General features: G+C 40.1%; 2 protein-coding genes and 1 non-coding gene across 3 annotated transcripts; 1 reads left to right on the top strand and 2 right to left on the bottom strand.

The window, feature by feature from the left end:
• Positions 1-4,760: 4,760 nt before the first annotated feature.
• LOC115821285 (m-AAA protease-interacting protein 1, mitochondrial) lies at positions 4,761-7,782 on the top strand. Its single transcript, XM_030785073.1, has 5 exons — positions 4,761-5,159; positions 5,382-5,453; positions 5,555-5,681; positions 6,199-6,343; positions 7,558-7,782. The coding sequence occupies exons 1-5, from the start codon at positions 4,761-4,763 to the stop codon at positions 7,634-7,636; spliced, it is 822 nt and encodes a 273-aa protein (XP_030640933.1). The 3' UTR covers positions 7,637-7,782.
• A 3,097-nt stretch (positions 7,783-10,879) lies between these two features.
• LOC115821495 (zinc-binding protein A33-like) lies at positions 10,880-17,208 on the bottom strand. Its single transcript, XM_030785316.1, has 4 exons — positions 16,924-17,208; positions 16,770-16,792; positions 16,419-16,537; positions 10,880-11,418 (listed from the first exon to the last, which is right to left on the bottom strand). The coding sequence occupies exons 1-4, from the start codon at positions 17,206-17,208 to the stop codon at positions 10,880-10,882; spliced, it is 966 nt and encodes a 321-aa protein (XP_030641176.1).
• Positions 12,563-12,674, bottom strand: trnal-caa (transfer RNA leucine (anticodon CAA)). The gene is made up of 2 exons: positions 12,637-12,674; positions 12,563-12,608 (listed from the first exon to the last, which is right to left on the bottom strand). It is a non-coding gene; the product is annotated as a tRNA-Leu (tRNA).
• Positions 17,209-18,359: the final 1,151 nt, after the last annotated feature.

The following is an 18,359-nucleotide window of genomic DNA, read 5'->3' as shown; positions in this document are numbered from 1 at the left end:
CGTGATGCATTGTCAGTGCACTCTTGTTCCCAGAACCGTCGTAGCCAGGTGAAAGAGCAGGTTTATGTGGTTCCTGCAGTCGCACATATGTGAACAGATGACCTAGATTTTTTTCTCTGCCCTGTTTGTGTTCGTTTTTTAGATGCAATCAGAAACACGGGGGCTGATACTGACTCCTGTTCTCTGAACACAGAGGGAATGGCAGGGCGTAAGAGACGCAGCGCATAGACGACAAACTCGGGCTTCCTTACCTACCAACGCTAGATTACATCGTTCTCACCCACGCATCCCACTGCAAAAAAGCATTAAAAAAAGAAAAAAAAAACTTCGAGAGCGGAGTCTAGAAGCTCTCGCAAACCCTGAAAATTCGCAGTAAAAGTCTCTTGGCTGACGCTTAGCTAGCCGCATTATGTTACGTCTCGAAAAGCTACCGGCGCTATTATTAAACTGGCATGTGAGCAAAAAGCACAAACATGCCGTGCACCATTGACCTACATCATGAACTTGACATGCAGATGCCACAGAACGCCCTTCTTACTTCCTCTAGCATGCCGTTATGCAATTTTGTTTGTTTGTTTTAAATTCTCTATGCCTATTTTTTTACCCTCTTTGTTTGACTTCCAGTTTCCCCTTCAAGAATTTAAATTTTAAACCTAAAAATATTCCCTCTGAAAAAAAAAAAGGAAAATAACTTCACACATTCAGATCATTTGACTACATGGATGCATCCCAGTTAAGACAATATCAGTAGATGGTAAGTTCCTGTGACGTATGAAAGATTACATATATAATCCCAGTGTAAATATGTATGAATAGATATTGATGCTGGCATATATATATATATATATATATATATATACTGTGCACAGTGTGACTCGCTTTGTTCTTGCAGCGTTTAGAGGAGAAAAAAAAGGTGGGGCAGAAACAACATAACAGTGCCTCTTACTACAACTCATCTCTGAGGAGATCATGCTCCATCTCTTCTCCACCACCTTCAGCTCCAGACAGACCGCCCTCTCTCAGTAACAAATGGTCTTCAACCTATAAGATCTTACTCAATTTGATTTAAGTGTAACATGGCAAGTTATGACTGTAATGGCCTGGGAAAACAAATGGATGCCTCTTACCAGCAATCCTACAATGCTTTTTATGCTACAGTGCATTTGGGAGACCCAGCAAGGTTAGCCCCAGCAAAACAACCACAAGGCAGGATTATAATGGTAGCTATGACTGAATAAAAACAGATGTATTGTGTGTTGTTGTGCTTATTTCTTTCTTTATTTATTTATTTACATTACAGCCATTTCTACTGGATTGAACTGTACATAAATCCTTGATAACACACCACAAAGAAGAAACAGCAAGTCAAACGTTAGGTTACTATGAACACACCTTTGCATGTTGCCATTGAGAAACATGTTCAGGCTCCCTGTGGCCAGTGGTAGGTCTGTGTTTTTAGAGAGGTAGGTGGAAACGTATCACAGAGGGTGGTACTGTGTTAAACTTTGGCACACAACTTTTCAGTCAAGACTGAAGGAATCGGGGCCTATATTATCCAAAGGGCTTGTAGCACTACTGAAGAGACAGGGACAGGGAAGAGAAATGAGGGGGTGGGAGGTAGGGGGTGGAGGGTCTAGTGGGAAGGGGGGCAGGGAGGAGGTATTGTCTGCTGAGGCCTGTGTGTTACAGGATTCAGCTTGAGTTTCCTTTGTGCGTTGATTTTTGTTTAGGGATTAAGTTCTTTAGGAGAGTTTTAGGCAGGCAGGCTGACTGGGTGGAGGCAGTGATACAGGGGGACCGGGGGCGGGGCTAGAGATTGGGGGTGGTGGGTGGGACAGGGGAGGGGTCAATGTCTTTGTTCAGAGCAACAATTAAGAGGGAGACACCGAGCTGAGATTCTCAAAAAGCATAGGGAGAATGAATGAGAGAGTGAGAGAGAGAGACAGTGAGAGATTTGAAAGGGGGGGGGGTGTCTGTTGTACAGTGTCAACAAGCAAGATGTCAGATCATGTAACGAGGCACATAACAGTATAAAAAATCAATTAACCTCCCTGGAAGAAACTGATCTCCAAAGACCTCTCTCTCTCTCTCTCTCTCTGTCTCTCTCTCTCTCTTCCCTCTCATTCTCTGTTTCTCTCTCTTTCTCAAAAACCCCCCCAAAACCTTAATCCGACTGGAATCAGTTAACTGAAATCAAACTTGTTCACTGGCCTGTTCTGTGTGGAAAAGTACTAGTTCTACTATCAGATTTAAATAACATTTGCCACTTTTACCATGCAGTGATATTAACACACAGAGATATCTTTGATACGAAGATGGAATGAGATATTGGTGCCAGAATCAGTTTAATTGCCCGCGAAACTACATAAAAAAGTTTAGTCAGTTATCACAAATATTGTGAGGTATAAATATTCAAAGCATCACGTATTCTGCTTTTTCCCCTAAGACTGTCATGCTTCTGTCGTATACTCTAATATTGGATGTTTCAGACTTGTTAAAGCACCACATGGTACATTTGCATAGGATAACCAACATATAGCATATCATTTGCGTGCCTGAAAGTACACTTGAGTAACCGTAATTACACGTGACACCAATTACTATGTTACTTTGTATTAAATTATAATGGAAAATTCCACTAGAGAATTGGAGCCTAATTGCATCTTAATTTGCATAATTTTGCATATTAATCACATCTCAGATGAATAATAAATTTCAGCAGATTTTTTAATTTATGCATAGATACAAAAAACAAGTTGAAAAATAATTTGCAGGGGGATAAAAAATCAGAAACTATTACTTAGAGCATTTTCCACTAATTTCTCTCATTACTTAGCGCCAAAGTTATAGGACATCCTATTTCTCACACCCTATGAGCGCATGGGCGCGCGCGCGCTAGTGCATAGAAGAGGGGTGAGTGTCTTAATGGTGTGTCTGTGATGGTGGTGTTAGTAGTGGTGGTGGTAAGGGGGGGGGGGGGTCGGATTCTATACAAATAACTTAGCAGATTCAACAGAAATGCGCAACCGTGCAACCGTTCAATAATCACTGCATTTAGAGACGGACGAAGTTGGGAAAGGCATGCCGTAGAAATCCGCTCCGAAGCGGGTTCACAAGCTCATCGTTCAGTTAATGCAGTAGACCTATATAGGTACAGTTAGTTTAATCGCTGACAACAGTGCCCTGCAGTGGCATGATATGGAAAAGGCCTGGCAAACAAAGGCGAATGTTATTACGCATGTAAGAATATGCATATTCTTCCTTGAATATTCAGATACATATAGTTACATTTTCATACAAGTCTAGAAACATTCAGTAGCCTAACATTGCTGCAGGCGTTAGGAAAAAAATCAATTTAAAATAAAATAAACTGCGGGCGAAACTTGTGAGTTCAACTTATCATTAGCAACGCAGGTGTCCAGCAAACAAAATTACTAAAAGCTTATTCATAAATATTAGCACATTATTTCTTGTGGATCTAAAGCTTAATTCCCATACCATTTCTTTACTGAAACATGTGTATCGGACGTGTAGCTATAGACCCAATTAGTGACAGGGATTTAACGTTGGTAACCAATATACATGAAGTTTATCGGTTGAAATCCTCTGAAGTTAAGTTTATTCAAATTTGATAACTTTCACAAAATACAACATACGGCCTGATGCGATGCTGGCATCATTCAGTGTAGATAATTAATTTAAATCGGAGTAAAATCACTACAGCAGTAGGTATTTATTCTGCTTCTTTCGATCCACAGATGTAAAATCATTTTAAACTGACAGTGCTAATTACTATAATACATCTTAGAAAGGTTTCCATATTTGTACGCAGTTTCAATAATAGAGTGCGGTGCTAGCAATTATTTATCAATAAAATTGATATGAACGTTATGGGCGGGAGTGCTTGCAGGTGTTTCTTGTCGATCATGCGTAATGCTACCTCAAACCAGAATAAATTATCTCCCTAAACGCAAAAAGAAAATAGAGGTATCAAGCAAATACAAATGCCTGTGACCTGCAATCATCAGGAACAGCGGGAATTTAATTATGTTTTGGTCTGCTGATCAAATTTAGGCTTTTGAGACAATGATGTTTTTGCACCTGTGCGTTCAGCTTCGAAGTGTTCTGAACACACCGCTACACATTTTCTGTCAAATTTGGATTGGAGACTGGTTTTGTTCCCTCAGTTTGTTCCGAAACCTAAATAGAGACCTGGTTGTGGAATAGCCTTTTTTTCATGTGACGAATGAAGGCAAGTTTACAAAATAACCGTATATAAGTTTTTAAAATATTTTTTCAATTCTAAGTACAACGCTTAATTAACAGATTCATGAGAACTGTGCGCCAAGAAATCCTCTCACCTGAGAATTTTCGTTTTTAAAATTAAAGTACCCCTTAATAGATTATCTGTGAACTTAAAGAAAGGGAAACATCCTATCACCTAAGGTGAAAAATAACAAAATACTCAACTTGAAAGTTGCGTCATCACCAGGGAATACCCTATTCAAGTTTCTTTTTCTCCGAAATGGTTATTCGCTACACGGCAGTGAAGTGCTAATGTATAGAAGTTTGCCTCCATCTACTGGCCAATTTGTGATATTATATCACTGGTGTGGAAAGCCAAAGGGATTATGGGTACAACGTGGGTGAGTTTCGTAATATTTCCGGAAGATACACTGGACGGACTACAGATACGGCTTCAAGCATAAAAGAATGAAACATATAGCGTTTATTTGTGCAGAAAGCCATGCACTTCCATGATGCAACGCCTCACATGTTTTGTTACTTGCCGTGAATTTAGCGGAATAGTGGCGTTCACATCAACGTCATGCCCTTGGAAGAAGAGACTTACAAAGCAAACGCCCCTCAGTCATCAGTACACTTACAAAACTCGTTCATATGTCGAGAGAACGGCCATACAGCACTGGGACTTTACACACTTGCGAAGATATACGTCGCAGTTCACCGGTCAGACATATAGACACTACAGCACCGGGAGTAACAATGACTCGACGAACACTACGAGTCACCCAGGCGTCACTGTGGTGGGGAGCCCGGATCCACTCACATGGATCAGAAACAAAATCGTGTTGTCTTTAATCGAACTGTATTTTGACTTGAATATGACTGGTGTGGAATTTGACACGGGAGTAAAACAGGTATTCACGAGACCTGCTTGAACTTCTATACTCATATTTACAATTCATAGCAGTTTGTAGCTCATGTAAGGATGCATGTACAGAAAATGTGGGTGTGAGTTAGAAGAGATCCAGCCACGAACGACCCTAATGCTCTTGAAAATGATCTGTTAACGCAACGTCACGGTCTAAGCATTTCACTCAGTAATTACAAAACTGTTACACCGATTCCCTGTCCTCTAGGCATTGGTTCATGTCTCCAACTCACTGTCCAAAGGCAAATTTGAGGACCTGAGGAGAGTGATGTCAAAGGAGGTATTTGACTGAGGTTTTCACACTCTGTAGTTGTCATGGTTCTTTAATGTATTGGTACTCATCATCTTGAGTGTTCACGGTTTTGTTTATGTTGTTTTCAGGCTTTAGAACATACTAGGAAGAAATATAAGCTGCTAACAGAGGGCCAAAGGAAAGATCTTGCCATCTCTTTGGATAACATTATATTTCTGCTTCCTGAGGATGTGTCTGTAGTCTTTGATCGTAGAGGTAATTCTTCTTAAATCTGTGTGTGTGGGTGTGTGTGTGTGTACGTGTGTACACATCAGCATGAAACCAATAAAACAGAATTTACCAGATTACGCTCAAAAAAGGTTACTCTAAATGAAGTTGCACATTCTGACTGAAAAGCCCAACAGCTGTATGGGATTATGGGAATAGAAGATAGGAGAACAGCATTATAATTTTTGTGCTGTCAAAATAGAAACAAGTGGTTTGGGGAAAAAAAAGAGAGAGATTCCAAAAAGTGTTTGTTAGAGTTAAAAGCTTTAACCTTTTTTTTTGTAGACAAAGTCCCACGATGTGAAAATCCATATGGACGCTAATTGCCAGAGGTCAGAATGCTATTCAGCCAAATAGCATCTGTATGACTTTCACAAAGTGGAGCTTCATCTAAAATTCTTCTTTTTGGCCAAAGGAATTAAACTACAATACATACATAGTATACCTAGGATTTCTTTTTGCTATTGTAATGTTCCTACCCTGGCTGCTTCTTTTCTCTCCTCAGGTAGGAAGTTCTGTTATATTGTGATACGGTTCTGGCACCTGTCCGCTGCAGATGTCCCGGAGGATCCAGAGGGCGTACGCATCTTCAAAGTGAGCGAAACAAACGAGGATGGGCCACCGAAGAAGATCGTTACAGCCGTTTATGAGTTAGTGTCTGTTCCTTAATCACTCTTGAGCGATTCAGTCCAGATGAGTTAGTGTCTGTTATGAGTTAGTGTCCGTCCCCTTAATCAGTCTGAGCGATTCAGTTCAGTGATACCAGCCTAGTTGTGTTTTTCTCGTTGTACTGAAATTCGGTGAATTTGCCGTACACGCCAAACGAAACTTCTTTTTTTTTTCGGGTGGGGCGTATGTGACCTCATTTTTGGACATGTCATGTGACGGCTTGTTTGTTTCCAGTTGAAAAGGAAAATAAAGTGTTTCAGGTTCAAAAGTAATCTGAAATCTTCCAACAGTTTCATGGAAACCATCCTGAGGTCAAACTCAGTGTTAGTCAAAACTTCTTGCAGTGTCTAAAAGTATCATGGGAAACAGTAAGATGGAGAAAAGGCTCCCCACAGACACATTCTGTATTAAGTGTTTTCGTAGACTAAATAAAGTCATAAAACTGAGTGATGAGTGCCAGGCTAGCTTTAAATGATTTTAAGTTAATGGATTTCTCTTTTATGACACACATTTGTTTGGAGTAATGATTTGACTAATATGTAGTTGCTAATAGGTTTGCTTTCAACTGTTTGCATACTCCTTCAGCAATAAATATCTTCCCATCTGTCAAACTTTTTTCTTTCTTTTCTTTTTTTTTTTGGGGGGGGAGTCTGCTCTCTTGATTCACAGCAGTTCAGTTAGCAAACAAAAGTTCCCACTTATCAAACACCAGACCTCCAGAGTCAACTTTTAACACAGTTATTTATCATACCAGCTCCCTCTAATTTGCTGGTGTCACAAGTTCGTCGTAACTGCGTCTGAAGGTGGTAGCAGTCGGTTAAAACATTGTGTCACGCTCCCTCTTTCTCTCAGAGTGGTTTGACAGACTTCCATCCATTCTAAAGCTCCTTTAATGGTGTTATGTCAGATTAATTAAAGTGTTGTGCTTCCAGCGCTAAATCTAAACGTAAGGAGCTTAAACTGTTTCATCAAGACCCATGTTTTGATCAGTCAGATTCCTCGCATTGGGTTTAGCCAAAAACCACTGAATGTCTTCAAGCAATGGTTCTACTTTTAAAGGAATATATATATATAATGCACTCAGAGAAACAGTGATAAACAGAGGTCTAAGGAAGTGGTGAATGATTGTGCGAGAGAAAGGCATGTCTGGATCCTTCGTTAATTTACTTAATTTTTTATTTCTGTTTTCCGACAGGTTCCATAGTGAACTGACAGTTGGAGCAGATCCTGACTGGACAATAACACACATTTGGCACTGGAAGCAACTGGAATGAGTGAAGGGAACAAAAAAAAATCCTATTAGAATTGGTGTCACATAGGACATTTCAAGGACTGTTTTAGTTTCCAATATTACTAGGTACTGTGTTAGAGCAAAACTGAATGAAATTGTCACCAGATCTCCTTGTCATGGAAACCAAGAGTGAGCCAAATGATCATCGTAGCAACACTGCAACCATCTTAAGGTCTGTCACTGTCCAGAGAGGACACTAAGCCGCTGTTATATGGGTCTGGCCCACACACAAAGAGTGTGCAATAAAATGATTCCCTGTTAAACTAAAGAAATGTCCTCACTGTCTCTCTATCTCTCTCTCTCTCTCTGTCTGTAACACAACACTGTGTCAAAACTAAACTGGCTTGATTTTTCTCCAAAACTGTGCCAGAGGTTACATGTCGAATAAATGGGAAAAAAAGTTACAGGAAAACCTTACCTCTGACATGAGCCTTGAGAAGGGCTCCGCAGTTTATTGATGCATTATTTTCACGTCCACTTTCCTGACCAATCTGCCCTTGCTGGGAAGAGCTTTCATAATGACACTTGTTAGCTATTTATTCTGTTTTCCCCACTGTTTTCCTTTGCCACAGTCCTTTTTTGAGGTTGGGACGCCTGGTCTGCTACTTTCAGTGACTGTGGTTTACTTCCAAACTCCTTTCGGTACGACCCAGAATGTATCTGCTGATTCTTGAACTTGTTCCTTTATCATTTACCTGTTTTCAGATCTGTCCACTAGGGGACACTGAGGTAGCCAATCTACTGAGTCAAGTTCATGATGAACCCTTTTGATGATGGAGTGCTCTGTTTTGGTAAGGACTGTCACTATCAGGTCTTCCACATAACCGTGCCAGTCTGCATCTGCTGGGTGAACAAAGCTTTGGGCAAAGCGCCCAAGCCAGCTAATCCCTTTATTACTTATCTCCAGTGACAGACCAGCTAAAAGCACCTTGTTTTCAGCTGGTTCTCAAGTTTTGCCACAAAGACAGTCTCTTTAGATCAGATCTCGCCATCTGTTTTTCAGGGTTTTTTGAAGTTACATTGTATAATATCCTCAGTCTGGGCTTTTTAGAGTCGCTGAAGTGTCCAGAATCAGAACACCATGTAGCTTCTGCCAAGCAGGCTACTTGTGCATATATAATCAAGTGTTCTTACCCACCAGCTGTGGTTACCAGGGGTTTCTGAGTGGTGACCATGACCATAAATACCACACTTTTTTGTGAGGGCAACGTAAACTGCGTATATGAGACTGGATGACAGAGAATTGAACATATGTTCAATGCTGTGGTCATTTTTGAGGCTGTTGTTTTGTGGCTTTTCGCTACGATTCTGTTAACTGTCAATCTGTTACTGTTAGGGAGCTGGGATTTGCAACCACTGTTCTATTTTTTTGATGCAATTTATTTTTACATGTTATATTCAAAGCCCTTTTGTGATTTCCAACACCATTCTCTCAACTGCAGAACATAAATAAGCTGAACTTATCAGTTATCAGTTCAGCAAAATTTAGAAGTTTTATTTTTTGTGTGTGTGTGACCATGCACCTGTGATACAGGCACCAAATGTTTGGGGTCTCTTTAACTCAATGCCTGTCATCTCTGTTAAGTATCTGTTACTAAGTATCTGTTCAGCTGAGTTCAAAGGACGCTTTCCACTGGTGTACGTTTTATGGTAATTTCTGTAAAGATTAGGGGTGTGAAAGTTGAAGTTCTATCTTCAAAGAATAAAATAAACTGTGTTACATTGTAACTTGTCAACAGGTTTAATGAACTTTGTTTGGAAGTGTCGTGTAGGTGATTATGCCTGTCAGGAGTATGCCATCCAAAACAAAAAAAACACGCAGCGCAGTGTTCTCTGCAGTATTTATAAACACATGCAACTTCCTTTAACCATGTTTTCACAGTGTACATTCCTATCTCACTTTTCACTTTTAAAGCAATTCATATCAGATGCTGCTGATACAACAACAGAGAAAGGCCAGTAGAAAGTTTCTATAAAAAATGTAAAACTGACAGGTGGTAGTTTGGATTATGACAGTTTAAGGTACCTATTACAAAGACAAATATTAAACATACTGAGACCTGCTGGAGCACAACTGTGTGGACACCAGAGAACAAGGAAAAAAAATTCAGAGGCAGATTAAGTCCGGTTTCTTTTCTCTTTCATTTGAAATACACGACACATATGAAATTATATAGACTGTACTGAATAGAAACATCTTTCATTAGGGCTAATTTTTCTTAACTGTAATTTATCAGGATTAATCATAGCAAATCATCCTGTTAACGTGATACAATTTTTTTTCTAATTGTTTAACACCCTTCAGAAGGCTACAAGGTCAATGTACACAAACAACACAGCTGTTGAGCCATGAAAACAACCGTGGAGGCACAAACACATTAGAAAAATAAAATGTTAACAAAATTAGCACTGTACAGGAATGGTAAAATACAGAGTCACCTCCTGGTCCACTGATTCAGAGTGAATGCCTAGCCTCTAAGTGCATTCAGTGCTTTCTCAAGTGGTCCCCAAGACATATAACGAATGTCATTGGTTCAGTCAGAACCAACTATTTGACAAAGCCATAACTATAGCTGTTTTAACAGCCATTACATTATTAACCTGCTATGTCTCTGCTGTGAAAGCTATGGAAATTAAACAATTTGTCATTTTAAGAACTTAAGAAAAAAAAACACTAAGAATGTAAAATAATTCTCTGTGATTACACACACACTGTGAATTTGTCTCTGCATTTAACCCATCCAACACATCAGTAGTGAACACACACAACAGACGCAGGAGCAGTGGGCAGCATTCCTCTGCACCCAGGGAGCATTGGGGTTAAGTGCCTTGCTCAAGGGCACACAGCCGTGGATGTTGGGCCTGGGAATCAAACCAGCAAACCTCCAGGCACAAGCCTGGTTCACTAACCTTTAGACCACAGCTGCCCCTAGTCATTATCATTACCACAAAAAACTCACATACAGAACCTGGCACTCTGATCCAGGAAATTTTCATTTACCACCAGTCGAAACTAAGAAAATGTGATGTTTTCTATGCCAAGTAGTGCTGACAACAAAGGAATTTTAAGACCAATTCTCAGAGACTAGTTCTGAGAGAGACTGGTAAAAATATTCCTCAAGTCAATTGCCTGTTCAAATTCTGATGTTGAAACCCTTGACAACAGAAACATAGGCCTAAATTAGTTAAAGTGAACTATCTCACTGTAGTTTTATTGTGGCCAAGCTTACAAGTCACATTTTACAGACACTGATATAGGACATATGCGTAATGGTGCAGAGTCTTTTGATGGGCCAAAGAAAGGGTACAATTCTTCTGTAAAGACATCTTTAAAGGTGTAGATCAATGTGTTCTCACTGGGGTCAATGAATGAGACTTCACCTTTGTCGCAGTCCACACACACCCTAATCCTCTGAGGCCTTTTGTGGAAATCCAGACGGGTCTCTGGCGCTGTTCCCGCTCGAAACTCCCTGTTCCGAATGACGATGGTGTAGAATCCTTCTTTCGGGCATATAGAAAAGTTCCCCTTCCTCCGTACGGATCTGCAGGCCACGCCGATACGGCAGTTGGGCTTATTGCCCACTTCCACCTCCCAGCTGTGAGCGCCACTTCCATAACCCTGTACTCCCAGCACAAACACGTAAAGGTCAAACCGTTCCGGATTGTCCGGAAGGGATTTGCCCCGGAAGCTGTAGCGCACGCTGGTTAGCTCCTCCGACAGGGATAACTGGGGATGGGCAGACAATGGATCCAGGGTCAAAGGAACTGAAATGGGAATGAGGACATATTGTAGGACCAATCAAAAACACTGAAATGGCTTGTCTTCACAAATGTATAATTACTGTTAAAAGATAATTAATGGAAGGTTAAAGGTAGCAGTAGGTGATTTGATGGTTTTAAACCAGATAAGCAATTGGTTAATGTGTTTAAGGTAGTGTACCTCAGATTTGATAACTATGATTTTAGCATGGAGACAAAAACAAAAACCAAAACAAAACAACAAAAACAGAGCAAAGGAAACAAAAAAATTCAAGGGTGATGAACATTTTCACTTAGTGCAGTATGATGTGGAGAAATTCTGCTTAAGTGTGCAGCTGTGAAAGAGAAAACAAGTTGGATAAGAATCCAAAGATTTCCACTGCCTCACATTTCATGTAATATTTGATATTGTCAGACTAGAAAACAGGAAATATGAAGCAGTGGAAATCTTTGTATTCTTATCTGACTAGTTTTCGCTTGCACAGCTGCATAACAAACACTGTCCATCTGTGTCTACGCTATCTGACATTTCGACAAGTTGAGCGCAAAGAGGTCGCAGTGTGGACAGAGGGTACTATTCATGAACTGAATGGCTGTTTTCATAGTACCAATTAGGATGCTTCTAAGGATTCTTGTACTTACTTAGGTGATCTGACTTTCACTGTATTGAGCTACATTTCCTTTTGTGAGAAAATGATCATTCCCAAGAAGACAATTAAATTGTACCCAAATAATAAGCCATGGCTCACTAGATCCCTCAAGAATACTCTAAATCAGAAAAAGCTAGCTTTCCACTAAGGAGACATTCGCCAATTCACCAAGAGATGCTCAAAAGTTAGTGAAAAAGGAAATAAAGCTGGCCAAAATGCGGTTTAAAGACAAGGTATAGGATGAACTTAACAATAGCAGTTCCCACTGCGGCTGGAGGGGTATCAAAGCTAAGGTGGGAATTCAGGATAAGAGTGAAAGAGTGTAAAGTCAAACTCCATCTTGGCAGAGGAGTTAAATCAGTTTTACTTGAGATTTCATTCCCATGATTCTAAAAGTAGGACTTTATTTGTCACACACACACTTAGCAGTAAACTGCAGCCACTGCATTCAAGCCATCCTAACACCAATGAACACACACAAGAACAGTGAACAAACAACGTGTCAGAAGTGGGATTTGAACCCACGCCTCCATTTGGAGACCAGAACACCCAGCCACTGAGGAAGGCTTATCACCTTGAGTCTGGCGCCTTAGACCACTCGGCCATCCTGACAACTTTTAGAACAGCTGAACGTGACGGAAAGTCATGGGCCTGACTGCATGAACAGCCGACTCCTTAAAAACTGTGCCTTGTTTTGATGCGGCATATTCACATTTATTTTCTGGCTCTCTTTATCACAGAATGAAGTCCCCATGTTATGGAAAGAATCCATGGTTGTTCCAGTAGCCAACGTCCCATCACCAAAGGTGCTGAATGATTAGCGCCCCGTGGTGCTTTCCTCATTAGTTATGAAAAGTTTTGAACAAATTGTGAAGAGGAGCTTACCGGCCATGACACAGAGCGTAATTCGTGTATCAAGCAAGGAAAGGGGCAGAGGATGCCACAGCAACAATGTTCGACTTTGTTGTTGGGCACCTGGAGGGCAACAAGACGCATGTATGCTTATGCTTCATTGATTTCTCATCAGCTTTCGACTACATGCAGCCCCATATTCTAGCTTGCAGGCTTTCTGAAATTCCGGCCATTGACTTTGGTACTATATGTTGGCTGGTCGAATTCCTGACAATGAGGTCACACAGAACCCATGTTAATGACACTTTGTCTGAGGCCCTGATGTGCTCTACAGGATCACCCCAGGGGGGGCGTTTTGTTGCCTTTTCTTATTTGTGCTCTACACCAATGACTGCCAGACTACATTTGAGTCAAGCTTCATAATCAAGTTTGTTGATGATTCAGTGATTGTCAGTCTCCTACAGGACCATGAGATGGGCCATGGTCAAGTCTTGGACAATTTCATCAAATGGTGTGATGACTCATATTTGCAACTCAATGTCTGTAAGACAAAAGAGACGCTTATTGACTTCCGCTGAAACCCTCCTACACCACCGACTTTTTTCAGTGGCATAGCTGTGGAGACAGTAAGCCAATACAGGTACTTGGGCACCATCCTGGATGACAAAATGTCTTTCGATGCCAAGCACTAACTTGAATAATCTTGGCTATGTTTATCAAGTTAGAACCAGTCTGAGGGCAAAGGCCATTCTGGCAGACACTCAACACCCTCTTCATGCAGAGCTTTGTCTCCTGCCATCAGAGAGGAGGTACACGGTCCCAAGGAGGGCCAAATCAAACAGATATCTGAGACCATTTGTTCCGTCAGCTTTTGAGTTTTTAAACAAGCTGTAGGTCTACTTGCTATTGCACGCATGTTTTAACAGAGGACTAATGGACTCTTAGTGTTATATCTCATATATCTTACATCTCACTGCAACTTTAATATGATGACATCTACAGTATGGTATATGTATTTCTGCTCTTTATTTATTTATTTATATTTATTTTCTTTATTTTATGATGTGTATTGTTGTGTTGACTACTGTTTGCAAACCAAATTTCTCCTAGGGGTCAATAAAGACTATCCAATCCAAACTGTCAATGGTACGCTGGTCTTCTCTAACCATATATACAGGAACTGCATCCAACAGCTGTCTGTAAATCCTCAGGACTACATTTCCCAACAACCTTTGCGGCATAGTCTCACCTTTGAGCTGACAGCTGAGGATTTGCTCCAGTATGGAGACAAAGTTGATAAACTCTGGGGATGAGTCATCTCCTTACTTAAATCCAGAGCAGAGTAATCACTTTTACATCTATTTACTGTCCCTTTACCTGCATGAAGTTCTCAATTTGTGGAAACAGGCAATGGTCATTACAGTGACAAAAGCTAAAAGTTAAGAAGTCTTAAATCACTTCAGGGCCCTGTGGGTTTAGTGAAAAGGTGGGTTTAGTGAAAACTCAGAGTTAGTTAACTCAAAGTAGTAAACCTCCTAATAGAGGAGCCCCACGGCTTTGTTTTGCTAGGAGAATGAAGCCATAGGGCTCTTCTATTAGGTTTACTATTTACTCTGAGACAGGGCCCAGGAGATTTGGCCTCATAACATTAGATGTAAAAACCATTGAAAGGACTCTTGGAGCTGCTGAGGAAGGCTCAGAACAGTCTAGAATACCTACAAATTGCCTGTAAGTGCAAATTGAGTGGTGGAGGGCACTGTTTTTTTTACTGTCTACTATAGGCGCTTGGAAGGATGTGAAACTCATGCTAGACTTTTCATCAGTTTCTAATACCATTCAAGCTCACCTTTCAGCAAAAAAAAAACAACAAAAAAACAAAAAAAACAATCAAATATTTGATTAAGGATTATTGTCTTAGGTGGATGGCTAATTGACTTTTTAACATAAAGGATGCAAAAAGTGTCTGTCTTTTGGACACAGTCTGTTCCTCTATTTGTTTTGCGACTCAAGTTACACCAAAGGATGCTATCATTCAAAGCAGGTGGTAGATCAGGAAGGCAATCACAAATATATGGTAACTCTCAACTCAATGAATGTACTCTTACGAAATCTGTTACATGTTTTATATTTTTCTCTTTTCTTTTCTATTTCTTTCTCTCTCTGTCTCCCATGTTGTGTCTTGTAAGTTTTCCAGTGACGACACCATGTTGGCTTGGTGTTCAAGAATCTGCTCTAATAGACAAGAAGCCAGCCACTGTGTAGTCCAACTCTACTATCAGTATCAGTTTCTGTGTCCATAAGGAGAATCTACTCATGTCGGTATTTTTGTATCAAGATGTGTTCACACATTATACTATGGGAGAAGGCATTACCCCTTGTTTCCTATTGGGTTTGTATATCACATCACATGCACCTTTAGACTATAATTGTTAAGGGAATTTTCTCTCAGTCTTGGCTCTTGCTGTTCTGTCTCTTTGGTGCATATCACCCACTTATTTCTAGTGAAAGAGGAATATTCTTAATAAATCTTTCTTTGGAATTTACCCACTTCTCAGTGCATGGAGGTTTACTGTTAAAGAAAACCATTCCTTTTTACAGCTTTTAAAGCAACTCTGATGACTCATGACTAATAATAAATCTGTTTTATTTTTACTCTTTCTTCCTGTCTTATCATGATTCAGCAATCTAAACCCTAAACCCCCAAAAGGTGCCTGAATTAGAATTTTAAGTGGGTGATATAGGTTATTGGTGTCTATTTTCCCACAGCACACAAAAACTACACCATCAAAAATGACACCAGCTGTGATCAACAGGTCTGATTTGACCCCCTTCACAGTCAATATCAGCTACTCATGTACTACACGTCATTTTCCAATCCCAGTGTGCCAGAGCAATGCATATAAAATCATATCCTTTTGGGGACATTCATTCATTTTCCAAGCCACTTAGCCTAACTAGGGTCGTGGCGGGGTGATCCTGGAGCAGCTTTCCCAGCGATCATTGGGAGAAAGGTGGGGCAACACTTAGGAGCAACTGAGTATCTCCAGTTTACCTGACTTACATGTCTTTGGAATGTGGGAGGAAACTGGAGTTCCTGGTGGAGAGGAGAATATGCAAACTCCACGCAGAAAGTTTCCCACCACAAACCATATAAATGTTAAATATGAAACACTTCTCTCTGTCATGTGCAGATGTATGGTTTATACTTCCTGTTTATGCAGCTGGTTTCAGTGGATCTCAGTTGTCCTGTTAATCTACACTGAGTTTTTTATTTAATTTTTTTATTTTAAATTGTTTTGGTGTGTGTCTGTTATCTTTTGATCTGTCTGCTCTAAATTTCCCTTTTGGGGATAATAGAATTTACCTTGATTCTTTATTTAATATCCTGGAATTTTATTACTTCCTGAAAGCACAAAGTACTTACTGTCCTACTTTCAAGTGTGTCAAACAAAAATCCAATTAATCTCTAGTGTGCCAAAATGACACTTAAACAAAACTACTCACCGTATTGCACGATACTCATCATTTTCTCCCATACTTGATATTTCAATGAACTCAGGTGTTTGGACACATCTATGAGTGGCACAGGGATGGTTTCTGGATCCTCTAATGTGCACTGCACCCTGAAATCAGCAACCAGAAAACACAAGGTATAACAAAGTGGAGCCTTCTTACAGCCTGGTCATTTTAAAAATGGTAAAGCTTTATACATCTAAACTTTATAAATAGCACTGTCAAATGTAAGGGCAAAGAAAATTCAAAATGTCAGTCTTTTGTCTGAATGCGAGCATAATTCCTTTTCTTGCACAGGTTCCTTTGGAGGGAACTTACCACTCTGAATATTGGCTGGCTTACCTTCTCTTAATGTCCTTAAAGCTCTGAAAATAAGAGAAAATCATTCCATTAATAACACAAATCCGATACCATGACCTATTAGAGATGTTATAAAGTCATATGTTGGAGTGATGATCTGAAACAAAAGCCCTGGCTGTTAGATAACGTCCCTCACCTCCAGAAAAGACATGTCCTCTGTTTCCATCTCCTTCTCGACGTTTTCGATCGTCTCTGTGAGACAGGCTAATTTCTCACCAATGGTCTCAATGCTATCCTCAAGCATTTTGCTCTTCAGGGCCTCTTCCTCCCGAAGTTTGGCTATTCGTGCTGCCTCTTCCTCATGCAAGAACTTGTGTAGTTTCTCAAACTCTTCTTTGATCTGTCCTTCTGTCTTGTTAGCCTGACTCTGCAGTTGGATAGCAGTAAGCTCATTACGGAAGACCACGCAGTCACTATACATATTATTTAAATCTGCTTCTTTCTGATGTTTGCAAACTTGTGCATCTTTTGTTTTAGTTGAACAGATCCCCTCACTTGGTTCCAGAGTTAAGAGTTTACGGTGAAAGCAACGTATATAAATGTTAATAAAGAGCAATTAGGATTACAAGTATCCAATTACTAAATTACAGTTACTCTAATCATTACCTTAATGTATGATGCCGTTGAATCACAGCTTCGCTTTATCTTTGATAAATGTTCAATCTTTTCCTTTAAGGGTTGCAGTGAACTTATCAATTCCTCCTGGTGAATAAATGAATAAATAAACGAATGAATGAATGAATGAATGAAAAGATAAGATAATTAGATAATTGGCATGAGAAAAAAACTCAAAGCACCAGAATTACAGGCTCAGAATCACTGGTTGTTGTATGGTGGTGTTACAAGTCTACACCGATCGCTTACGCCTGAAGTTACAGTTAGTCAGTTTATCTCGGGGTTCAAATCTTACCTTTTTCTCTTGCACAGCTTTGGTGACTTTACAAATATCATGACCTTGATGCATTCCCGACCCAACACAATCCACGCAGACAGGTTTCTCGTCTTTTTTGCAGTAAAGTTTGAGTTTTTCGCTATGGAGGTCACATAACTCACCATGTGCCGTTAGGGATTCCATTCGAAGTTTATCATTCCTAACTAAGTCGCATACTTGTTTCAGTGCTAGATTCAACGGAGGAATGTCTTTGGAAGACCTTCTCCGGCATATTGGACATTCACGTTTTTGATTCTTGTCCCACACCTGTCTTATGCAGGTTTTGCAAAAACTGTGGCTACATGTCAACAAAACGGGATCCTTAAAAATTCCGCAGCAGATAGAACACGTTAGTTCATCCTCAAGTGAAGCCATAGTTACTGTAATATGAAGCCTACTTGGAGACAACTAGAATATAAAAATAAACCGAAGAGTAAACGACTTATTGTAGTGTAAATTAGATCAGAAAGGCAGCACTAGCCCGCTTTCGTTTCCCAGCTTGCTTTCACTTTCTCGTGTGTAACATTGGTGGAGATAGTTGCCTGGAAGGTCACGTGCATTTCGGCGTCGATACTTGAAAAAGTTTCATTTCATGTTCTGCACGCATCAGAGCCGGTGAACATCTGTTCTAACGATTCTTC

This window comes from Chanos chanos, chromosome 9 (assembly GCF_902362185.1).
Source record: "Chanos chanos chromosome 9, fChaCha1.1, whole genome shotgun sequence".
In the NCBI taxonomy this organism is placed as follows: Eukaryota; Metazoa; Chordata; class Actinopteri; order Gonorynchiformes; family Chanidae; genus Chanos; species Chanos chanos.
Note: the sequence above shows the minus strand (reverse complement) of the source record. Positions and strands in the feature narration are given on the sequence as shown.